General features: G+C 37.4%; 2 protein-coding genes across 10 annotated transcripts in view; one reads left to right on the top strand and one right to left on the bottom strand.

Moving 5' to 3' along the window:
* The window catches only part of ARL6IP6 (ADP ribosylation factor like GTPase 6 interacting protein 6), a 36,357-nt gene extending 28,236 nt beyond the window's left edge, over window positions 1–8,121 (bottom strand). Inside the window, exons 1-2 of one of the 2 annotated variants that reach the window (XM_046019177.1) lie at window positions 7,219–8,121; window positions 5,570–5,623 (exon numbers count right to left, since the gene is read on the bottom strand). In XM_046019177.1, the coding sequence (XP_045875133.1) occupies window positions 5,570–5,623; window positions 7,219–7,618 (454 nt within the window). In that variant the 5' untranslated portion in view covers window positions 7,619–8,121. The remainder of the gene's footprint in view (window positions 1–5,569; window positions 5,624–7,218) is intronic. The other variant, XM_046019176.1, reaches the window with a different exon arrangement.
* A 257-nt stretch (window positions 8,122–8,378) lies between these two features.
* The window catches only part of PRPF40A (pre-mRNA processing factor 40 homolog A), a 55,979-nt gene continuing 38,539 nt past the window's right edge, over window positions 8,379–25,818 (top strand). For 4 of the 8 annotated variants that reach the window (XM_046019174.1, XM_046019173.1, XM_046019172.1 and 1 more), the window contains exons 1-4: window positions 8,379–8,846; window positions 10,098–10,229; window positions 23,287–23,367; window positions 24,775–24,805. In XM_046019174.1, coding sequence (XP_045875130.1) covers window positions 8,571–8,846; window positions 10,098–10,229; window positions 23,287–23,367; window positions 24,775–24,805 — 520 coding nt within the window. In that variant the 5' untranslated portion in view covers window positions 8,379–8,570. Of the gene's footprint in view, window positions 8,973–10,097; window positions 10,230–23,286; window positions 23,368–24,774; window positions 24,806–25,818 lie in introns of all 8 variants that reach the window. The other 4 variants (XM_046019170.1, XM_046019169.1, XM_046019168.1 and 1 more) reach the window with 1 other exon arrangement.

Here is a 25,818-nt window from a genome sequence, read left to right as displayed (position 1 = left end):
TTCCTTGGGGATTAAAAGTCCCAATGTGGGCTTCTCATTACACTTCTATGTAGTAAGGAGACCTGCAATGATTTTTAAGACAAATAATTTGGCTGCACAATGATAATTCTTGCTAATAACCCATGTTACTTCTGCCTTACTGTTGTGCCTAAACTATCTAGTGACATAAAAATTTATTATACATTGTTGTGAATTTTGGTTCAGAAGATAATTTATATGAACGAATGCAGGAAGGTTTGCAATACTAGGTGAAATAACACATGTAAAAAATTAATAAAGTTTGGCATACCGTAAAGGTTAAAAGTATTATTAATTGCTGAATGTGTTACTTATATTTTTCTAAGCTTAAATTTGTTTTCTTTAAACAAAGTTTTTCTTTTTAAAAAATTAATTAATTAATATTTTTATTAACATGTAATGTATTATTTGCCCCAGGGATACAGGTCTGTGAATCACCAGGCTTACACATTTCACAGCACTCACCATAGCACATACCCTCCCCAATGTCCATGACCCAGCCATCCTATCCCTAAACCCCTCACCCCCCAGCAACCCTGTTTGTTTACTGAGATTAAGAGTCTCTTATGGTTTGTCTACCTCCAGATCCCATCCTGTTTCATTTTTCCCTCCCTACCCCCCACAACTTCCCACCGTGCCTCTCAAATTCCTCATATCAGAGATCATATAATAATAAAGTTTTTCTTATTGAGAGTTATTGTCATTAATTATAGAAAATAGAGAATAAAAAGATCTAAAACTCAGGTAAATTATCTAAAATTTTGGTTGCATCTTTCCAGTACTTTTGGGCTTTTGTTTTTCCTCTTCTTTTTTGCCTTAGTCGTCATTCTTCAACTAATATGAATAAGCAATACTCACAATTTTACAAACGCAGCCACAGGAGAACATATTTGTGAAATTTTCAATGAATTACTTGAGTTACCCCACCGAGCTGCAGAGAACACTATATCATATCCTTAATACATACTGGCCTCAAATTACAACGTTCAATACATTCACTGAAAATAGTTTAAGTTCACAGGTTCAGTCATTTTTCACTGTGAGGAAGAAACTGAGAGAACGGGTCACTTTCTAACACATCCTTTCTCTTGGAAATTTTTACCAAGATTCTAATGTTCTATCTTATGAAATCATGAGGGTAGAGTCTCACTTATCTCTTGGCAGAGTAAATAACTGATAAACTCTTCAAATGAGTTGTCTTCATCTTTGATTGAACTCAGTATATTTCAATCACCTCTGTAAATGTTCACAAGCCTATAAACATCTCAATCATAAAGGAGAACTAGATGGATAGCTTAAAAACAAGAATACACATGGGTGGCTCAGTTGGTTAAACAACTGCCTTTGGCTCGGGTCATGAACTCAGAATCCCGGGAACCAATCCCGCATTGGGCTCCCAGCTCCATAGGGAGTCCGCTTCTCCCTCTGACCTTCTAAGCTCTCATGCTCTCTCTCACACTCTCTCTCTTAAATAAATAAAATCTTAAAAAACAAACAAACAAACAACAAGAATAGCCCCTGACAATGCAAAATGCTACATATCTGGTGTTAGCCACAAGAGACACTTAATGTTAACTATTAACTAGTAGATATCAAGAGTGACACGTACCAAAAATCTTTTCAGACTGAAGGAACTCCATGAAGTCAATTACAATTCCTGTATGGAATACTTAGGATATGTATATTAAAAGTACTAGTCCTACATTTAATTTAATGACAGTAGTCTTAGATTAAGCATTTTCTGATAATAGCATATCTTTCTGTTTTTCTTATGTGCTTATTTCAGGCTTGCCTCAAATAAAAGGTCATTTTATCCCACCCTGTAGTAAGACATGAAAAAAATGTAAAAATTGGAAATAGAACTAAGTATATGAAAAGTTATAAAACTTGGAAAATGTGACAGATACAAAAGTTAATGTACAAAAAAATGAAATAATTCCTATGGTTTTTTTTGCTTTTTTTAAAAAAAGATTTTATTTATTTGACAGAGAGAGATCACAAGTAGGTGGGGGGGAGGTGGCGGAGGCGAGGGGGGGGAGCAGGCTCCCTGCTGAGCAGAGAGCCCAACTCCAGCCAAGCGCAGAGGCTTTAACCACTGAGCCACCCAGGAGCACCTAATTCCTATGTTTTATATTAGTGCAATCAATTTGGCCTGAGAATATCCTTTAGCAGGAAGGACTAAAATGTGATTTAACTAAGTAAACTTAAGTTTTATTTTTCTCCCTGAAAAACAGGCTTACAGTAGAGGATGGTTTGTAGGACAATTATAAAAGGAAAGTCCTTTTAATGCCACCTAGGGATGATTAAGGGAGATGAGTTCCAAAACCAGGTGACAGCATCTTACATCTCTTACATCTTACAGCTCATCTACCTCACCAATAAAGAGGAACATTGATAGCATAACCCTATTAATGATTAGGATCAATTAACTCCCCAAATGCACTAATACCATTCTCATTATGAATTTTTTTTTTTGTCTAAATTATAAACAGAGTTTCCCAAGAAGACTGCTTTCAGGCAAAGATGACAAGAGTATGGCAGTGTTGCAAATCCTTTCAAAGTCAGGTTTCTTAAGAAGCATTCAGACTTATATCTTATTAGTCTAGTCAACTTGCAAGGACTTTAACTGCCTTTAAACACACTTTTTAGGGGCCCCTGGCTGGTTCAGTCAGTAGAATGTGTAACTCTTAATCTCATGGTTGTAAGTTTGAGCCCCATGTTGGGTACAGAGATTACTTAAAAATAAAATCTTCAAAAACAAAAAAACCCCACACTTCTTTAAAAAAAAAAAAAAAGAGAGAGATTCTTACTCTGCAAAAGTATTTCTTAAACTGTGGGGTATCAAAATCACCTATAAAAAATGAAGATTCTTGGACTCTACCCTGAGCTGAAATAAAACCTAGAGGTACTTTTTAAAAGAAAGTCCAGGTGATTCTTAAGCATACTAAAATGAGAGCTGTTGCTAAAATTTGCTCTTAAGGAGCTATGCCAATCTGGGACCTGGCTTAAATTGCAATAAAAAAATCTGCAGTGTGCAAAATTTTTATTACTCTTTCTAGAAAGAGAACTCTTTCAAGGGAGAGTAGCTACTATGCTTATATTATTTGATTCTAAAAACCAGGTAATTCTTAAAGATTTGAGGCAATTTTCAATAAAATTTAAATAGGAATCACAGAAATATAAAGATAACAAGTATGAACAATAACAATTATAGCAAAAAAAGAGTAATACACAAAACAAACATTATATTTACCTATGAGATACCTAGCAACAAGGCAAAATAAATGCAATGAAATACAACAAAATCAGTAGGACTTAAAAAGGCTACGTTCCACTTTTCCTGTAAATAGTGGACAAATTCAACACAGTTTTTATTAAAGATGGTTTCTTTTTTTTTTTTAAGATTTTATTTATTTATTTGAAAGACAGAAATTACAAGTAGGTGGAGAGGCAGGTAGAGAGAGAGAGGAGGAAACAGGCTCCCTGCTGAGCAGAGAGCCCGATGCGGGGCTCGATCCCAGGACCCTGGGATCATGACCTGAGCCGAAGGCAGAGGCTTTAACCCACTGAGCCATCCAGGTGCCCCTAAAGATTGTTTCTTCATGTAAAATCTTCTATATCAATTGTAAACAGGTAAGGATATAATTCCACAGGCATTACTTCACAGATAAGCTAATGCAGCAATCCTTCTTCATATCTAAGTAAACTCAAGGTTGATTTGATTGCAAGTCAAAATTTGAAAAAAAACGGCCTATTTTCAACAATCAGCTGTCTCAATTAGACTTTTAGCTGGAGGCTAATAAGTGTTATTTCAGTAACCTCAACTTTATAGGTGCTTAATCATCCTGGCACTGCTTCTCTGAGACAGGTTAAGAATTCTATACTTTTCCTACAGAAAAGCATTTTCTATTACACATTACAATGAATATGAATATTTGTTATAACTATGCCCACTTTAAAGTGATCCCCAGGAAAGTGACTGAATTAATTCACTAGATGTTGAGTATACTTTCTACCTGACCACCAAAGCATTGATTCAAAATAAGGATTTTTGTTTTGGCATAACTATTGTTTAGTAGGGTTTTTTGGCCACAAAGATAGAGTAATTTCTCCTTACTCCTGAGATTGCTCCTGCATCTTGAAAGTGAATTCATGCCATTAGCAAACACTTAATGATCTTCATATTAGCTGTCATAGTATTAGGTATCTATCAGGCACACCCAAAAGTAATACCAGACTAACTGGAAGTAGAAAAAGAAGGAAAACGACAAGCCTTATTACATTCCTTTTGATATTGAACAAGCCATTCCTTCAGATGACGAGTGCCACCCTATGTCTTTCATAAATGTGAATGAACTTTTCCAACTTTTAAACAGCAACACAGAATTCATGCCTAGTTCTTAAGATTCTGTTCTATTCTTGTGGCATCAAGTTGACAGATCAATAAATGCTATGAAAAGCCTCATAACCTTGGCTGTTTTTAGAGATGAAACAGTGTAACAACATACGCTGATAAAATGTGTAACTGTAAAGTACATTTTCTCATGCAAGAAGTTGAGAAGTTTTCATGGGACTAATTTGTTTCTTTATTTTGAATATAAAGGTATCCTCTTTTGCAAAATCAGTCACACTGTATTTTCTATCATTGTGGGGCATTAGCCTTGAAGAGATTAAATAGGTCAACTAAAATTAGGAGAGGGGATGACATGCAGGATAGGATCTCAACTATTTTTTTGTTTCCAATTCAGAATGATTAATCAAATAAATTACAGCAAACAGGAGTAAAATATCCCAAACCAGTAAAGCTCTGGATGCTTCAAAACCATTCTGGCAGGAAGAGATAAATACAAGATAAATAACCCTTGAAGTTTTCACTAGTAATCTCTGTATGGCATTTTTTTTTTTTTAAGATTTTATTTATTTATACGACAGAAAGAGAGAGCAAAAGCAGGGTTAGCAGCAGCCAGAGGGACAGGGAGAAGCAGGGACCCTGGGATCATGACCTGAGGTGAAGGCAGATGCTTAAGGACTGAGCCACCCAGGCACAACTCTGTATAGCATTCTATAGACATTCTATAGAAACTCAAGTCTGACTCTTCGTTGTCAATAACCTGTACAAGTATGCCCAATACTTACTACATTTTTTAAAAAACAAGTTGCTTACAGGAAATATAAACCTTAAATTTCTCCTGAGGTCTGCTTAAGATGTCATCTTTGTTAGTTCATGAAGAAGTTTTTTTGTATGTTTTTAATTCCTGGGAAAAGATATAGGGAGACTTTTCCAGAAAGTAGCAAGAAAATGTTAAATAGTCTCTGGGTCTTTGTCACATACAGTTATATTCAAACTGTATTTCTAGCGTGTGTGGTATACACCCACACAACCCAGTATATATAAAATCTAATAAAATTTACCACAAACACAAATAAAAAAATTAAGACTGAATGAATTGCACAAGTGATTAAGTATTTTACCCAAAACTTTGTAGTTTAAACATGATCTCGAAAAATAAAAATGAACTCAAAAGCAAATCGAGTGACAGTTAAGTTATACCTAGTAGGCCAGTGTCTATGTCCTCTTCAGTCTTTAAATTCTCAGCATGCAGCTCTGTAAATACAATAAAAGAAGGCTTGAGTAAAAAAGGTGATTTTACAATTTGAATAGCTTAAAGGCTGGGAAAATATTGTGGACCTGTGGAAACTGCTGTGGAGTAAGAAACAAATGGGTCCAAATTCTGATTCCATATACTAGATATGAACCTTCAGTATGCAAATAAAGCATTTATGAGTCAACTGCCACATATACACAAAGCTTCTTAGAGTTATTGTGAAAATATTTTAAGTTTATTTATTTAACCTCTACCCCCAATGTGGAGCTGAAACTCAAAACCTCAAATCACACATACTCTTCTCTCAGCCAGGTGCCCCTAAAAATATTTTATGCAATGGAAATTACATAGCATATTAGATTCCTTTCTTCCATTCTCAAAAGTAAGCACAACTCAATGTCTTCTGCAATGGACTCCGCTTACCAAGTTTTGTGACTTAATGATATAAAGGAAATCTCTCACAGCACAAGGGAAATAACCTACAAAACTCTCTCCAAGATACAGTGGAAAAAAAGAGGAGGGGAGTGAAAGAGTAATGAAACACTGTTAAACAATGTTAAATATGAAACACGCATTTAACATTGACAGTTTACACTCATTGTATAAAGAGATTCACATTTATGCTAAACTGTCTTGTGTATGAAATCAAGTCTAAGTTGTTAGCTGCCTTCTGCGGCCCAGTAGGAGCTTGGAAGCAATGAGGAAAAAATTAAAACTGGAGTTAAGCTGATTTAATTCTATTTAGTGAAGTAAAACTAATACTTGGGTGGCAACCTGTTGGGTGCTTCTCACAGAACTAAAGTAGTTTTTGTTTTACTTTTTGTTAGCAACTTGGCCAAAATCACACACGAATAAGAACTGAGATTTAAATTCGGGTCTGATTCTTTCCATTGTAATATAAATATCCAGCCATATTGTTTACAGGATAAACTTTGAAAACTTTTTACAGCACATCTCTTTCTATTCCAATCTGGCTGATATGTAAACTTCACACCCAAGAAAATAAAACTAATAATCAGAGAATAGGTTATTTAGGTCCTGTTATAAAACTTCACCACTACACTCTGTTGAAATCCTAATACAAAATCAAGAGGTGCTAATTATTTTACCTGTAAATGTAGAACTTTTCGCTGTGGGATGGAAATCCGTTCTTTGTGGAATTCTGTGCGTGTACAAAATTAGTGAATAGCATACCTCTAACCATTTGTAGATTAAATAAAATCTTTGAATATGTATAGCCTATTTTAATCACACTTTTCACCCTCTTTTAATGACTGCTGTCCTCCATAATACTTAATTTTGTCAACATTTCACCCCAAGTGTTCACTGACTCTACTGTCTCTTCAAGAATACCCATTTAATCAAGACCTTTTCTGAAAATGGGTCTCCTAAGCTTGCACCAGGGTCCTCCACCATCCAGAAAACAAAACAAAGCTAAAGAAGATGAGCAAAGAAAGGTGCCAGTAAGGACTCTGGGTGAAAGCCACTCCCAGCTTGCCGGCCTTTGATGGGGAGGAGACAGATGAAAGGCAAGACCCACGTCCAAGCTCAACTTTACTCTGGACAGAGACATTCAACGCCGGAGCTTCAGTACCTTTTACGATCAGGTAGGCGATGGCGAGGAGGAAGGCGAGGAGGATGGCAAACAGCAGCGAACAAAGAATTGAGAGAACCTGGACCGGCCACCGCCGAGCCTGGGCTCCGCCGTCCGCAACCGCCGGGAAAATGCCATTGCGCTTATCGGGCAGAACTGGAGACCCGTCCCCGTCCCGCCGGAATATCGAGCCCTTTCTAGGCTCCGACGACGCCCCGGCCGAGAACTCCGCCCGCAGGTCACGCGCCACTTGGTCGCATCCGTCCTCCTCGTCCACCTCACCCTCACCCCAACTATCCCCCTGAGTGAAAGTGGAAAACGCGGGCCGGGAAAACGTGACAGGGGTGTCGAGACGTCTGCGCAGAGGAGCGGAGCGCCGCCCGCCCTCCACGAACGACATGGCGGGAAAGACGAGCGCGCCCGCGGAGGTCGAGAGACTCCCACCCGCCCCGCCCCGCGCTCGCAGCAGCCAATCAGCGGCCAGAGCCCCCCGCAGCCTCCACCACCCGGCACTGGCGCGCAGGGGGGCGCAGATGTGCGCTACTGGACAGGGAAGGTGCAGCAGGATCAAAAGAAAGGCTGGGCGCCCCTGGGCCAGAGCACGACCCCAGCTCAATAGGAAGGAAAGGAAGCAGAGAAGTGCGCAGAAAGAGCTGAGCCGAGGCTAAAGGTAGCCAAGTCTCCTCTCCCTGCAGTGCTTCGTCCCTACCAGAGACCTCCGCCACGGCCGCGTCACCTCCAAGCAAGCGCGCGCCCCAGTAGCCCCAAAGCCGCATCTTCTCGACGCCCGGTCCTAGCGCCCGCCCATACCCCTCGGATTCACATTTCCCAATTTGCTTTCTCCCTTCTGCTATACGCTCCTATTTTTCTGTGGCCCCGCTCTCCCCTGCCTTAACTGCCCTTCTTTCTTTTCCTTTTGCATTGTTCTCCCTGCCCCATCACAACTTCCCTCCACCCTGCTCGACACGCCTCCTTCCCGCCCCTTCCTCGGGCTTTCCAGCTGGTGCGTACGGAGCACGAACCCTCGCCTAAGGAGCCCCCCCTTCACTCCTGTTCCCCGCCCCCTCTCCTCCTCGAGCACCGCGCGCGCGCGCCTGGCCCTCGCCACCGCTAACGCTAGACGCTGCTTACCCCACCCCCACCCCACCCCGGGCAGCCTCAGGTTTGTGGGGCGTACGTAACTCGGGCGGAGGGAGTGAAGGTGGCAGGCCCCAACTGCCCCACCCCCTACGGGGTGAGGTGGTCTAAGCTCGGGAAGCTGGGACACCGTTGTCTTCCCTTCCCCGGGGAAAGTTGGTGGAGTTTTCCCGGCGGAGGCGCAGAAACTTCCTCCGTCCCCCTACCCCCCCTCCATGCAGGCGACGCCGAGTGAGGCTGAGGCTGGGGGCGAATCGCCGCAGAGCTGCGTGTCGGCAACGCACTCTGATTGGACAGTGGGGAAGCCTGTCAGCTTATTGGCCCCACTGATCCCGCCCCGTAGCGCAGGGCAGCCTTTAACCTTTGGCCCCAGCGGGCGCCAGCCACTCAGATCGCTTCTTGTTGGTATGTGTAGCGGCAGTGGCCGCCGGCGGAGCAGTCTGAGCCCGACGATGAGGCCGGGGACGGGAGCGGAGCGTGGAGGCCTCATGGTGAGTGAAATGGAGAGCCATCCTCCTTCACGGGGTCCCGGGGACGGGGAGCGGAGATTGTCCGGCTCAAGCCTCTGCTCCAGTTCTTGGGTCTCTGCTGACGGCTTCGTGAGGAGACGGCCCTCGGTAAGGGATCGGTGGAGCAGGGGGAAAGCGGCACAATGAAAAACGAAGTCAGAGAGGCAGGAAGCTTTCTCCAAAAGGAGAAGAAGATGAGAGTGGACGAAGAAAGAGCTCGAGATGGTGGGCTATGTAACGAGGAGGAGAATTGGAGAGTGGGGATGCACAAAGGGAAGAATGTGGGTCCCTGGAAGTTCTTACTGGGCTTGGCCTAGGCAGATGCGCGGTGGAGGTGCTGGGCCTTGGGCGGGGTGAGCGTTTTGGAGAGGTAGGCCTGCTGTAGCAGGGAGGGGGAGGCGGAAACTTGATTATGTAGACTTTGAAAGAGGCTGCCAAAATCTGTTTTCACCGGTAGTAGTGGTGGTTGCAAGGGGTACAGCTGGGAAGATTGGCAGGGGATAATTACCTGGTTTTAAGACCTGGAACAAAGGGCACAAAGGTAAAGAAATAGTTGTCTTTTAAAAGGGAATTAAAATGAAAGTGTTCGTTGTTTGTATTTAGGGGCTTTGAGAGGCCTTAGTCTGAAAAAAAATTTTTTTTTTTCAGAAGTAGTTTTCCTTGTGTTGAAGATTCTTTTAGGAAGTACTATGTTCATATGTTAGGAGTTAAGTGTCCCTGGGTACCCATAATGTTTGTGTTCTGTTAAGACCAACTCTTATCTGAATTAATTTGGAAAATCCTCGTTTCAAAGTTTAAAATTAACTTAAAAATAAATTTAAGAATAGTTATTGTTAAGATATTAACTAGCTATCTGCTGTGTGAAATAGAACAGAGTTGTGGTTTTTCACCCATAACAGTTTTTAAATTGGTTTTCACATGTTCCTCAGGTTTAGTAAGCTAACTGATTAAAGCAGGCTGCTCCAAAAAAAATAAAATATATATTCTAGCTGTCCAGTAATTATCTTAACTTTTCCTATTTTGTTCTGTAGTTTGGTCAGTTGCAAGCTCATTTTGTTAAGACAAGGAAGTATGGGTAGTGCATTTTGTTTAAGACAAGGAAGTATAAGCTAACCCAGTAACTGAATCACACATTCATCTAATATTAAAGCACTGCACATAACCAATATGTGGAAATCAGATTTTTGAGAAGCATTTGTTCTTGCTGATTTTTAAATTGTCCCTGTTTTTCAGATGGGGCACCCTGGCATGCATTATGCCCCAATGGGAATGCACCCTATGGGTCAGAGAGCGAATATGCCTCCTGTACCTCATGGAATGATGCCGCAAATGATGCCCCCTATGGGAGGGCCGCCAATGGGACAAGTAAGAATGTTTTTGTTTTATTTTGTATTTGTTTGTTGTTTATTTTTGCCTGTGGTATCATTGTGTCAAGATTTCAAAACCTGGGTCAATATTTGTAGCTGTTTAAGAATTAGTTTATGTCAAAATAATATTGTTAAATAAGTCAAATGTTGAGTCATGACACTAATCAAATTTCGAATGTAAGGAAAAGCTTTCTGTATAAAAAATTTATTTTTTGCTACAACAAAACTAAGAGTTCTTTTTTCAAGTAATTGTACATGTAGTCTTTTTAGTGTATTAACATTCTTTTTTCCAAGTATGTTAATTGAAGTTAATGTTTGAAGAGTGAATATTATTTTATAGGTCAACATAATTTATGTCCATGGACCACATAAATGCATAGAATCTAAAAATAGCAATTGTTTAGGTCTTTGCTTTAGAATAAAGTTTATTTCTGAAATAGCTTCTTCTTGTGTATGTGTGTGTTTGCCCGCGCGTGCAGTGGGGGTAGAGTAGGGAGATTCTACTCTAATTTGATTCTTCATAGGACAGTGCCAAATAGGTGGTTCACGTTCCACTTATACTGTTTTGTTTTAATGCTTATTGCTTCTGCACTCCTGCTTTTGAGCTGTCCCTTTCATCCCCAGCATAAATTGTAAATGGACATTTTGTGGGAGTGATTTAGATCAAAAGGTTTTAATGCTGACTCAGTGAATTCAGTAGAACTGAGTTCCTAGAGAAGCATCCAAGAAAGGTAACAGGTTCAGTTACCATGAATAATTTTATGCCTCCTGTCAGGTTCTATAATACACATATTCTTTGGTGGCTGAGTTCTTTCAATTTGAGTATCTCAATAAATCATCAAAAATTTAGGCTGATAAAATATATTGGAAAGCCAGTCAATTAGGTATGGTCTTTTTGCTAATTAATACTGTTTATGTTGATAATCACTTAAGCCTTGATATTTTAAGTTACTGATGAAATTGTCGTGGAGAAAGGACTTTGCTTTGTGCGTTTTTCTTTGAACTTAACCTTAGGAGTAGAAGGGCTTAATGTCAAATAATTTTCTTCCTTTTTATTTATAATGTAGCCCTTAATTTTGTATAAAAGTCTTTGTTCAAAGACACCAGGCCCAAAAGATTCTGCCTGTAGGAGTTTTGGGGGTTTTTTGGGTTGGTTTTTTTGTTTTTGTTTTTGAAAGAACCGTTTATTCTGTTGTTCTAGAATAACACAAGTTTTAAAATTCCCTTAGGTGATGGAGAAACAACTCTGATCCTCCTTCTGTTTCTTTCCATCTCTAAGCAGCAAGGAGCTCTTCTGGTTTTCTTAGTAGAGCTGCTCTAACTAGATAATGAGCTTTAAAAAATATTATTCTTTAAATGCTCTGGTTCTTATTTAAAATTAGTTTCTTTCCACAGAAAGATAAAATAAAACAATTTGCTACTGCCAGATGCTTCTCTCTTTTCTGGGGCCTTCTGTTTCCATTGGGCCAATCAAGGTAAGTTTTGCAAGGGATTGACCTGCTTACCCTTGCTGTAATGGTGCTATTGCACTACCAAACCAAGACACCAGCTAGTCATTTCTAGTAAAATGCAGATTATATATATATATATATTTTTTAAAGTACTTTCATGTATCTCGTTGACATAAGCTGGTCACAGTTTCCTTTATGGCCCTTTCTCTTTAGCTATATCAGTGACCATCTTCCTAGTAAGATTACTTGCTATTTGGTACACATCTGTTGTAATACTCTGAATTTTACCTTGTGGTTTTCTTCCTTTTTTCCTAAACCAGTTTATGCCATGAATCTTTAAGTGTACCTGACTAGATGTTTAAAAGTCTCTCTCTCCCTGTTGGCTCCTATTAGGATAATGAATGAATGACTTAAGAGTCCAGCTCTTAGGGTCCCAAGAAAATCTTCATTGTTTTTCCTTAAAATTCAGTTGTTTCTTTTTTCCCTTTTCATATCCAACTTATATGGGGCCCAAATCTTGGTAAAACTAATTCTTATTTGAGCTTTGGTAACTGACTGGGAGGGCATGGATAGTTTAAATATACTCAAGTAATCTAGAAATCAAATTTAAAGCTCAGGAAACAACTTGCTTAAAAATAAGAGTAGACGGTTAGTAAAATTGATCTTCTACCCACTCTGAGGTATTAATGGTCAGAAGTTAAAGAGAAACAGCAGGGTGCTTATATAGTTCACTATAGTGACACAACGTTGGTAGAGTTCTGCCATACAATTTTAAAAAATCAGTTTACAGATTTTTTAGACTTTGGTACTGAAGGTTATGAAACCTTCATGTATATTGCCTAGTTCACATTAATATCTCATTCTGGGACCAGTTGAAAATGAAAATTGGTGCCAGTCTTACTTGCTAAATGATTCTGATCTTCAACATGTTACTGAATATGACATGAAATTTTAAAACTTGTTTGTAAAATAATATTCAGACTGGACAGAATAACAACATACAGAAGTCAGAATTTTTCAAATGCATCAAGTTATTTAGGTTAAAAGAGAATTACGGTTTTCTGAAGGAGTTTGGTTGTTTGCTTTTATTCAGAAGATGACCTACTGTCCCCTTTTTAGAATTCTGAATCTGTTACTACTAAAAAGTAGATTTCAAGTTTATCTCAGATATCTATTGTATAGATTAAATTTGCCTCTTCTTTTCATATGCAAAAACTGTCCTATTTTTACAGGATTATAGAATCTTTTATTTGAGAGGGACCTTGAAAGGTGTATAAACTTTAAATAATATGGAAATTAAATAATGGTTTATCACTGGTTTAAAAACTGTTATTAATAAAGTAATTTCCTTGCTTGGTGGCCATACTCAAATATTTGCAGTAAAGATTTGCCTAAAGATGTGATTGTACGTGAGGCCATTTTTTACTTAGTCAGGAACGTTTTGCCTTTTTTTTTTTTTTTTTTAAGATTTTATTTATTCATTTGACACAGAGAGAGGGATCACAAGTAGGTGAAGAGGCAGGTAGATAGAGTGGGAAGTAGGCTCCCTGCCGAGCAGAGAGCCAGATGCAGGGCTTGATCCCCGGACCCTGAGATAATGACCCAAGCCGAAGGCAGAGGCTTAACCCACTGAGCCACCCAGGCACCCCGGAATGTTTTGCTTTTAAAGGTTTTCAGATTTTACTAATTTTTGTTGTTCTTTCTATGCGAAGGGCATGCAAGTCCTACCTTCTTCACAGGTGATTTTGCCTTCACTGAAAGCCTAAGAAAGTCCTCTTAGGGGGTTCTTTCTTTTTTAAATTTTTCTTTTAATGAGAAAAGTAGAATAAAAGACTTAAAGTCTTCTTCAGCTCTAACAACCTGTGGTTCAGTTCGTATCATTTGGTAAGAACAGGTGATATGTATGAGATTTTATGGGTTGATATGGACATAAAATTCTTTAAGTAATGCCTCCTTAATTCTAATCATTCAGTACTTTTTTGCCTTTGTTCAATAAATTGATAAATGAATGCTTTTCACAAATGATTTTGATTTTCTTGTTCTTAAAATCAGTGCGGCAGGCTTTAACAGATCTTGACTCTATTCCTTCTGCCATCTGGACCCAAGTAGTTACACTCCCATGCCCAGGATACTCTTAACAAATTTTGAGCTGGTTTTCTTGCTTGAAGTCTGCCCTTCGAGTTCTTGATTTTAGCATGTTGTCTCCTTGCCCAAGAACCTCCACTGTTTTTTTGTACGTAAGGTATAATGTCTAAATTCCACAATTTAAAGAATCTCCCAGAGTACAATTCAGTGCATAATTCTGAGCTTCATGTCTGCACTCCCTAAGTTGAACGCAGGCTGTATCTTTTTATGATATCTTGACTGATTATATTAGTTCATGAGTGAGCTTGTGCTGTTCATGCTCTCCTACCCACAGCTCACTACCACCATGAGCTTAACTTTACTTACCTAAGTTCTGCCATTTCAAGTTCATTCTTTTCCTGAAGATCAGCATACTTTTTTGCCCAGCATACACCTCCCTTTCAGATTAAAAAAAGTTCTGTGAAATTTACCTGTAACTCTGTTTCACGTATTTTGGGATTTAGTTTTGTTTTGTTTTATGATGTATTTGCTCTGTCTTTCCAGCACATAATAGACTGTAAGCTCTTAGAGGGCAGGTCCTGTGTTTTGTTCTTTATAAGAAGTCCACAGGTGCTGAGCACAGTTCTTGGCACAGCATGGGTGCTCGGTAAAATACTTGTTGAATGAATGAAACAAAAACATAGTCTTTCCTACAGTATAGGCTGTGGAGATAGTAGATGTTACATGTGACTATTTTCAGTGGTTACTTGTGACTTTACAGTGCTACAACTTAGTTCTTATTTTTAGTGTTTGCCTCTCTATAGTTGTTTTTTTAATTTGGTAAAAGAGAAGATAAAATGTAATAATTTTTGGTGGATAAAGCAAAAATACCTGTTTCCATTTATTTTAAATTATAGCGAAATGTATTTCTATCTGTCTGACTTTAGTGATGGTCTTTTTAAGTTTTACCGCAAAAAGTTTTCCATACCTTCGGGGGAAATGACAATTTGGCATACAGAAATTCATACTATTGGTGTATCTTAGACTGACTGATTGGACCAATTGATTTGTTCCTTTTGATTTTGAAGTACAATTATTTTGGGTATTTACAGAATTCGTGTCGTTGAATTGGACATTAGTAAGTAACAAAAAGGCTTTTTTCCCCCTTAGGTTATTTGTTCATGATTACTGAATCTCAGTAACTTTCTGTATGCATTTACATTATCCAGGCAAGTACTTATTAAAAAATAGATTGACCCAGATCTAATGTGTTTGTATAACTTCTAAGCTCTGTATGTAGATTTTGATAGATTTACTAATGATACTATTTTCTTTAGATAGCATTTCAGTTAAATATGAACTCATCTATTAAAAAACTTCAGAGTAGTGTTTCTGAGTATGGAGAGTATTTGGATAGATTAAGAAGACAGTGTAAGTGTGGAAGAATAAACTGTACTCCTCTCCTCCTTTGAGATTCACAGGGCACAGTATTTTCCAAGGATGCTGAGAAGTCTCACAGAAGCCTTTTAAAACTGTTTTTCTCATTGTTACTTGGTTTGTTTTTTAACCATTTTCCCTTTTCCCACTTCCCTAGGTTCCCTTACCCCCCTGTTAAGTGTTTATTTTGCTTTGTCTAGCACATTGCATGGAATTAACGTTGCATGGAATTAGCGTTTTGGGAGAAATGCTGTATTGAAGCTGTTTTTCTATTTAGTCTGGTCCTTAGGAGGAAAAAGGCAACACGAAAATAAGTTTTAACAGATACAGTGAAGCACTCCATAGAGTACAACGGATATATTCCGTAAGTAACAGGATTAAAAAGGAAAGAGAACAAAGCTCAACAGGTTAACAGGTTGATTTTTAATTGGGTGTTTTAGAAATACTTATGATGTGACTTAAAATCATCATAAGATTGTGTATCAGTAGCTAGTAAAGCTACCTGTGGTATCCCATAGCTCTGTACTAGGATGGTTTTTTTCTTTTTTTTTAAAGATTTTTATTTATTTATTTGACAGATCACAAGTAGGCAGAGAGAGAGAGAGGGGAAAGCAGGCTCCCTGCTGAGCAGAGAGCCTCATGTGGGGTGCGATCCCAAGGACCCTGAGATCATGACCTGAGCTACCCAGGCACCCCAGGATGTTTGTTTTTAACTAGAGAAATGATAAGGCTAAGTCGTAAAGGTTTTTTTTGTTTGTTTGTTTTATTTATTTGACAGAGAGAAATCAAAACTAGGCAGAGAGGCAGGCAGAGAGAGAGGAGGAAGCAGGCTCCCCGCGGTGCAGAGAGCCCGATGTGGGGCTTGATCCCAGGACCCTGAGATCATGACCTGAGCCGAAGGCAGAGGCTTTAACCCACTGAGCCACCTAGGCGCCCCCGTAAAGGTTTTTTAAGTAAGAATGAGTAGATTACTGTCATGTATAGAAGTTGTTAGTCTTTCATTCTTATTTCTTTCTCCATACCTTCATACTACTTTTAGTCAATAGGCATTTGAGTCTGTTGACTGTGGTGTTAAGATACATAATGTATATACCCTGCACTGAAAACTTAACAGGTGTTCCCTCACATGCGTGGGCTGAACTTTATTTTCTCATCTTCTAATGGCTGATTTGGCAGTCATGATATTTGTAAACATTTGAAAGTTTTGTGGAGATGAATCTTTTATATCCTCTTTCTCTAGCCAAGTAATCATACATTTCTTTTGCTTATTATTGAAAAGTTAATTGTAGTTAGTGGTAGTACTAAAGATAATTAGTTTTTTGCCTAATGGGCTTTAAAGAAAATCTGCTTCTAATTACTTCTTTTTTACTTGGTACAGTGCTCTCAAAGTGGAAATCTGAATCTTCTCCAAATCTGAGTGATGCTGGTAGCTATGCCTTTTGAAGGACTAAACATGTCTGAGTGAGGACTGTTCTAAGTCGAAATATAATTTGCTTTTTCTTCAGCTTTGATTTTTTTTTCTTAAAACTTACTTTAGACTTAAAAAAACAAAGTTCTCACTATAAAACAAACATAATTTTACTCATTGGGGCCTGATCTTCTCTTTGGGTTAAGATTTTTTTTTTTTTTTTTTTATTTGACAGAGAAATCACAACTAGGCAGAGAGGCAGGCAGAGAGAGAGGAGGAAGCAGGCTCCCTGCGGAGCAGAGAGCCAGACGCAGGGCTCAATCCCAGAACCCTGAGATCATGACCCGAGACGAAAGCAGAGGCTTTAACCCATTACCTTTTGATTATTGAACGAGTATTAAGTTTCTGTTCAAAAACATGGGCTTTTGTATAGTTTCCTTGGCCATGTGATAAAATGTTTACTTCTCTGAAAGGTTATTTTTCAGTAATTTTAAGGTCATTACGTATTAACGTATATTCAATATAATAGAAGATTTTTCTCTTATGTACGGAAATAACTGTCTACATAAAGTTGTCTAGTTACAAGCATATGAGTTTCTGCTATGTACATATACCTATCCTTTGCATTAGTGATATGTACGTAAATGAGAACGCTCCTTATTTCAAAGGTGCCCACAATTGAGAAGAAACTAAAAAGTAAACTTTCGTGTAAACAGTATATAATGATTTAGCTAGATATAAAGATGAATCTAGTTGAAAGGACTTGGAGTAGGAGATAGTAACAGCCATGTTCCTCCATACTTTCATCCTAGATGGCTTGTGTTCAGAAGAAGGCTTAGGTGACTTTTTAGAGGAAGTTTTAAAGTCTAATCCTGTATGACTTGAGACATCACAGTTTGTGGGTATCCTTGCTATGTTTAAAGTTTTTTAAAAATTAAAATCAGGGGTGCCTGGGTGTGTTCAGTGGGTTAAAGCCTCTGCCTTCGGCTCAGGTCATGGTCTCAGGGTCCTGGGATCGATTCAGAGATCGGGCTCTCTGCTCGGCGGGGAGGGAGACTGCTTCCTCCTCTCTCTCTGTCTGCCTCTGACTACTATCTATCAAATAAATAAAATCTTTAAAAAAATTTTTTTTAAATTAAAATCGTAGTTTATTTTCATGCAGTTCTTTTTAAGTTTTTGTCATTTATCCATGTGCAGTTTTCTCTTTATATTTTCTTTGACCTCATTAAGTTTGGAGTTTGGTAAGAGACAGAGGGCTAGGTATCATTAATAATTTAAACTGGTTTTTGCCCTTTTTAAGTTTCAGGGAATAGAGTTGTGATACCTAATCTGTTTTAAAAGGAATTATAATTCTATCACTGTCTTTGTGTATAAGTTTGAGAGACAGATATAGCTTACAGAATATGATCCTCCTGACTCTTAAAAAAGGGGTGGCTAGAGGATGAATGTCTGATTTATAGGTGGGAATAGTAAGGCCCAGGGAATTAAGTGAATTATCCAGTGACATTGCAGAGCCAGCATTAAATGTGATGTTTAAAATGGGATTGCCTTATTACATGTGTTGATTCCTACTGAAGATGGTGGTTTTACATTATTTATTAGATGCTCTTAAAGAACTTAAGCACCCATCTAATAGATAAGGAATAGATGAGAGAAGGGACAATGAAGAGAAACTTTATTATCTGAGTTGAGGGAGAGTAGTGGTAGTAAAACAGCTGTCATTTATTGAGCACTGTTCTGTGCATCTTCTGCGCATTGCCCCATTTGATCCCTACAGCAATGTTAGCAGGTGAGTGGTCCTTTTCCCCCATGTTATATTTGAGAAAATTGAGGCCCAGATAGGTTAAGTAAGTTAGACCAAGATCATGCAGCTGCTGAGTGACCAAGCTAGGATAGGAATTTTGAGAGTCTTACTCTAGAGTGTGCTTAATAGCTGTACTGGACTGCTTCCCTATATAGCAGTATGAGATTACATCATTAAGCTAACCTCCTTAGAATCTGAAGGAATAATGTATACTTCATTTCTAAACCATCCAGGTTGAGAGTATTTAGCAAATGAAGTATTTTAGAATACTGGCAATTAACTTATTAAATGGTAAAGTTGTGTTTCATGTGGAACAGTATGCAAATGTCTGCTTTTTGTTTATCTAAATGTTATACAGAAAATGATAAATATCTTGAACTTCTATATAATTGTAATGAAAAGGAAGTAAGGCTAAATGATAGTCCCAAAATGTAACTACTGATTTTGGGTTGTTAAAGATATGCTTTAAACAGGAGTATTGGTGTCTGTTTCTAATTGAATGAATGTCTAGTTACATTCAGAGATGTAGTTTTTACAGTTGTTCAGTGATTAATTTTTTTTTTTTTTTGCATTCATTCATAAGGTAAGTGAGTGGTGTGAAAGTGGTTTTTAGATACTAGACTTAATATCCTCTGTGTACTTACTTGTGGAACTTGACTTAGAGAGGAACCAAGTAAAAAGGCAAGAATCAAACTTTTCAGGTGATTTGAAACTTTAGGTTTGCAGAAAGAATGGTTTTTAAAAATCAGTGAAATTTAAAAGTCTGTATTTAGCCAAATTGGTTGTGTGATTTCTCTCCAGCAGGAAAAACTTCAGAAAATAATTATGAAGAGAAGAACTTCTGAAGTGCCCATGTGTGACGATCTTCACTTTTGTTTTGATACGATGAAACAGTTGCGCTAGTTTTCCATTTTGTATGATGTAATGTGTTGTAGCATTGACAGCATTGCTTATAATTAATTTACCTTTAGTTTTAAAAAGATCTAGTGAAAAATGAAGCAGACTTGTTTTATCTAACATTAGGAACTTTCCAAACTGGGATGCTAAGAATGAGCAGATTGCAGTGCTCCCTAGTTTCTGCTTGTTTTTTATTTTCTTCATATTGGTATTCCTTCTGAAGACATCTTAGTAATTGGTTTAAATTTTATCATTGAAAGAATAAAAGTATACATAGAAAAATTTACATAGTATACATAGAGAAATGGTTGGCAATTTATGAATAAAGTGTACCAAATAGTATATCTGAATTATTTTTTGGTTTTAAAAACTTCCAAAGTGTCCATAAAATTTAAATATTTAATATTTTAGATAATTTAGCTTATGTCTCATGTATGTGTTTTACCCTTCCCATTTTCTCCTGTTTCCTAACCACTAAAAGTTTGTAATTATAACACTTAATATTATTATTTGCCAAAGGAGCTTAAATGGAAAATTTGTGAAGCTTTACATGTCTGTGATTTTATAGTGTGCTTCTCATTAAGCTTATATGAACTACCAGTTTGTAGCTTCAAGAATGATCTGTTTCTGGAATTTATAGTGGCATCATTGTAGCAGCTGTTCTAAGAATTTCTTCCTTCCTTTTCTTCCTTCCAACATCCCATTTTCATTGAACTTAAGATGCTATGAATGTAAGACACTGTTATATTATGTGCTCTTTGAGAGAAAAAAGAACTAACCTAATGAGAAGTCTAAAATACCCTGCAGATAAAGCTGGAGACCAAGGGGCTATTCCTTTCATGTGAAGCAAGAAGTAAACCTTCCATGCAAAAAGGGACAACAAAATAACTTTTGAATGCCTCAACTTTGATTATTGGGCCAAGGGAAGGGAAAGTCACTTCTGAGGATTTGAACCACAGATCTTAGAAGCTTGCAACTTGGATCAGTTTGGTATAGAAACAAAATAATAATGGATAACTTAGAAAATTTTAGTGGTTTCATATTGATGGTGCAGTCAAGTAACTGGCCTAAATCAATGCAGAATCCTCTGAAAGGATTCAGATGGGTTGAAACATGTATCTCCATGTTTTATGTATCCTAGTAACATTACCACAAAGTGTATTCTTCAGGCTCTTCAGGTTTTTTTGTGATGCTCAGGCCTCTGGAAGAGCTCTCAATTTGTCTGATTTTTGTAATAATTTCTCATAAGAACGTAGCATTTTCTGTATTTATTTTTTTGTTCTTTGGTTTCTGTTGGGTCCGTGATCAAAGGAATGAGACTTATACAAAGCGAAGATCAAGCAAAGCTTTATTTCACGCCAAGCATCGAGTATCAAACCGACCAGTCGGGGTCGCCTCTTACAGAGAGGGTGACCCCTCTCTGCCTTGCCGACTAACTTTTATAGAGCAAAGGCCATGTGGTTGAGCCTGGCTACACACAGGTGGCCGATTGAATTACAATTCACCCCATAGTAGCTATTTGAACTAGCTAGCCGGATGGAATCGCTCTAGCTAAATAGGCCCTTACAGTTTCATACTAGTATCATAGTTTTCATTTTAAATTATATTAGTCTACTTACTTTTAGATAATCGGTTGGTTGTACATCTTTCCAGTGTTTGTCCAGTTGAACAAGCCTAACTAGTTGATGCCCCTCAATTTACAGAGATATTGAGCAAGAATTTAGATTTTTATTTAACACTAAATCTCATTCACGTAAGTGCCGCAAATGTAAAAATCCTATTTTGAAATTGAGTTGTGGCTTAGAATTTGGGGAATTGCAGTTGCCAAGACCCAGACTCAGGTTTTACTTCTGGGGAAGACTATTTGCTACAGTGTTTTCATTGCCCTGGTATTTGGACACTCCTCAGCCTTGACAGATGTGGTCCCTTTAGGGTCAGTTCTCAGACTGCATCAAGAAAAGGACTGTCCCAGAGCAATTCAGTCTCCTCTGCTTGTATTTATTGCTACAAAATCAACATTGACTGTTCATCATCTTTCTATTTGAAATATGTAAAGAAAATCTAGTTGTAAGAGGCATAGGTGATCTTATTTAGTTAAAAGGTAATTGTAACCCTGATAGCAATTAGAAAGTGAAGAAAGAGTTGGTTGGGGGCTGCGGGGGTGGGGCGGGGGGGAAGAAACCCAAAACACTAAATCTCATTCTGTAACCAGCCATGAGTTTTACGCTAAGGGCAAGTTTTTGAGATGTTTTAAAATTTGAAGTGGGGAAGAACAACAATTGAGAGAATTCTGTCAAACTCTGATCTTTAATGATTTTCAAATATTGTTTGTCATTCGCCTTTTCTAGTCAATTCTTATTATATTGTAGGGGGTTTTGTCCCTTGTTTTTTAAATGGGATTTGGTCACTGTCTTATGAAGTCAGAGTATTTCAATTCGAAATTACATTCCTTTGTACTGCTACCGTGTCGAAATGTTCTGTTGCGTATTGGAGATTTTATCCCACTTTTCTTAATATCTTTAATTCTTATAAGAAAATACTTTTTTCACAAGTTTTCAAAGTTCAGTTTTTCAATTTCATTTAGAATTCTAGTTTTTGCATGTATTAACAGCTTTGGGTTTTATAGGCCATTTTAAATACCAGGCTTTTTCCCCTCTGTTGCTCACCATGCTTCCCCCCATAATCAGTTGCTTAGTACCTTAAGAATTCACATCTACTTTGCTATTAGCCTGAAGTAAAATCAGTTGTGAGGATATATTTTTTCAGAGTAGAGAGAAGAGGGAATGTGTCTAGTTCTCATTTGATTGCTATGTTTTTTCCCTTAATGTATAAATTACTTCATTCTTTTTAGTCAGGGTGGTGGAGGCTTGTGCTTTTGTTTTCAAATTCTGTACCTTTTTTTTTTTTTAACTATTGTTTCATCATGTATTCCAAGTAGTAATTATGTTTTCTGTCAGGTTCTTGTTTCATGATGTTTAAGCAATTTATTGAATATTTCAAGGAAAAAAAAACCTTTGTTTTTTAACCCACTAATACAGTGCTGCTTCATTTTAATGGTACTTTAGCCTGGATTTGCTTTGTGAGTCGACTTCCCCAAATAACAAAATTCAGCGTGCAAGTGTTCTCATCTACCTTTAGTAGGCTTTATATGTTCTCTTGACCAATATGCTTGTTTCTATTCCTCCAAGTGTCATTTAATTGGAAACTGTTGAATACCCAGTTACCTTGTCCCAGTACTTACGATTATTGTATACAATTTTTATTCCCATCCATGTTTTTTTTAGGTTTGCTCATATTAGAATCAAAATTATAATATGGAATTGTACTAATATGGATGAGTATTGAGTCAGAATCCTTTGGATTAATTTTTATTCATACTTAGTGGTGAAGTTTCATTCATAGATTAGGATGGCAGTCATTGGTAGACTAGATTAACCTCCAAAACTAATACTTCAGATACTCATATGTTTGCTTTATTAAGCTTTTCAAGAGAGAACATAGAAGATCTATGTCTGAAGTTTGTTTTTACTTATTTTTTGTAGTCATCAAATTTTAAGCGCCTTGATCTTGAATTTTTTAAAGAGCCAGATTGCTGTAAAATTTTTTAGTACAGATATTAATAGTCAAAGGTGAGAAATACAAAAAGTTTTGTCTTGCTCGAAAGAAGGGAGAAAAACATGAGTGATGAATTAAAATTAAAAGGAAATTAATATTCTCAAAAGCACTTTGGAAATAACAAAAACAAAAAGTTTACTTGAACTTTTAAGTTTGTTAGAAGTAATTTTAACTGTACATATAAATTACGACAAATACTAGCTCATTGATAAAATACTTCATTCATTCAACAAGCACTTACTAAGCATACTATTCATACAGTGTTCACTGGGTTTAAATCTTGAGTTTTACATATTAGCTTTGATAGCCAGATAGATTAATAAGGTTCTATTAAATGCTTTGCTTTTACATAGTAACCTTTTTTTTACTTTTATTCTAGATGCCTGGAATGATGTCTTCAGTCATGCCTGGAATGATGATGTCTCATATGTCTCAGGCTTCCATGCAGCCTGCCTTACCGGTAATCTAGTAAAAATAATTATTTTCTGATGTTTTGACTACTTTTACGTATGAAATAACATACTATATATGTATTTTGTAGGCAGTCAGGTTAGCTTTTTAAGTGCGTCTTGAGTACTGTAATGCAAAGTGAGAATTAGAATGGGCTTTTCAGTTCTTGAACGATAGGCATTCACATTTTTTCCTGTATTTATACAGACATCCTTAATTGTTAATTCTACTTTAAATAAGAGTAGAGGGTCGCCTGGGTGGCTCAGCGGGTTAAAGCCTCTGCCTTCGGCTCAGGTCATGATCCCAGGGTCCTGGGATCAAGCCCTGCATCTGGCTCTCTGCTCAGCAGGGAGCCTGCTTCCCTTCCTCTCTCTCTGCCTGCCTTTCTGCCTACTTGTAATCTCTGTCTGTCAAATAAATAAATAAAATCTTTAAAAAAATTAAAAAAAGAATACTAAGAAGTATAATTTGTCATCCAGAAGCATTTTATTGGTTTGGCATTCTGTTCTTAAAGAATGGACTTTTGCTTTGCTGAGTGTTCATTAAAAATTGTTGTATTATGGTTTAGTAATAGATCCTAGATTTAGAAATCAGAAGATTTTATTCTAAGTTTACATTTCATGAGACTTCAGTGAGGGCACATGACTTACAAAATCCTTGATAGCCTTATCACCCTTACTGGATTGTATAGCAAATATGTACCCTTAGATCATGACCCGAGCCGAAGGCAGCGGCTCAACCCACTGAGCCACCCAGGCGCCCCTAGCAAATATGTAAATCATCATGGTACTCATATTACCATAACTTACTTATTACCTGATAACCTAGTGATTGTAATGAACATACTGCACTGGGGTGGTAAGTTTGCAGTATTTTACCCAAAATCCTTAGGTCAAATATATATTTAAAAATTTTTTATTATTGTAAAATAATACTTTGTAAATTCTATTTATTGTATAAGAATTTCTCTTGGGGTCTTGGACAATGCCTTATATAATTTCAAGCACAATATTTCTATAGCCAAACTGATAGATATTCTCTTGGGTGGGATAAATAAAGAGCTTATATCATTCAGAGCAGATTTTGCCACTAAAATGATGTTGGTGTGAAAGTTGAAAAAGCTTGGTTTTAGAGCTTTTTCTATCAGATTGTGGATAAGTGGTTGTCAATCTATATGTAACTGGTGATCATATGAATAAACCACTTAGATTAAAGTGTTTAAGTAGCTCCAGGTTAATGATGTTTTTAAAATTTATAGCAAAGTCAAGGAACTAAAACCACTGAAACTTGGTGAGATCTTTGAGTCAGTGGCTTGAGAATTATACTTAAAGGGGACTCTGATTATGGTTTATGAAAAACTTATGTAAAATATAGCTTAAACAAGGTGAATACTACTAATTTCATTTTTTTCTTACAGCCAGGAGTAAATAATATGGATGTAGCAGCAGGTATGTACACCATTTATGGTGGTAAATATTAGACTTCATTTGGACAGTAGCTATCATAATAAGGAATAAAAGCAGTGTCACTTGGGCTTTATGATTAGCTCCTGATTTTTTTTTTCATTTTGTTGTTGTTTTAAGCAGTAGGAAATAGGGATAGTATTTATAATTTAATCCATAAGAAATTACCATAATTTTAGATCAGGAGTTCTGGGACCAGATTTGGTCTATAGTTATACTTTATTTAGCCCATACAGTGTTTTTAAATTTTATAAATAGTTGCTGTCATTTAAAGTCTTGGGCTATATGTATATAACAATTAGATTTATCTTTTTACACCAAGATTGAATTTATCTTGAAAAACTGGATTATCTCAATACTCATTGTTTACAGTGGTACTTACTAACACAGTAGGTAGTCAGAGAATATTTAAATGAAAAGTTCTGGTTGAGTCCCAGTTTGTACTCAGCCAGACCGTGTGGAATGGGGTAGTAACTCCTTACTTTGGACATGGAGCATGTACTCTCATTAGCCTTCTGCACTACTTCACAGTCTTTTCTGTTACCTGCTCGGTCCTGTAGCCATTGGAGTTTGTTAGCCTGGTGATAATTTTTTTTTTTATCAGCCAGTTATTAATAACTGTTTGGCTGGTGTACCTTTTATATATATTAGCAATGCCTCAATTATCCGTAAGTAAATAATGTTCCAGATGAATTGGTATTCCAGATGCTGAGCTTTTTTCCATGATTATGCCAAAATGTTTTTTGGTTTTTTGGTTGGGTTTGGTTTTTAGGGTGGGGAAGAGGGGCAGAGGGTGAGGGAGCAAGAGAGAATCTCAAGCAGGCTCCACACCTAGGGTAGGGTCCTCCGAAGGGCTTAATCTCATGACTCTGAGATCAAGAGTGAGACACTTAACTGACTAAGCCACCCAGGCATCCCTAAAACATTTTTTGTTTTAAACATGGTTTGAAACATTTAAAATGCACCATTTTCCTACAGGTTTATATGGGGCATAATGG

Source organism: Meles meles, chromosome 9, assembly GCF_922984935.1.
Source record: "Meles meles chromosome 9, mMelMel3.1 paternal haplotype, whole genome shotgun sequence".
Taxonomy (NCBI): Eukaryota; Metazoa; Chordata; class Mammalia; order Carnivora; family Mustelidae; genus Meles; species Meles meles.
This window is presented reverse-complemented; position numbering and strand designations above follow the sequence as displayed.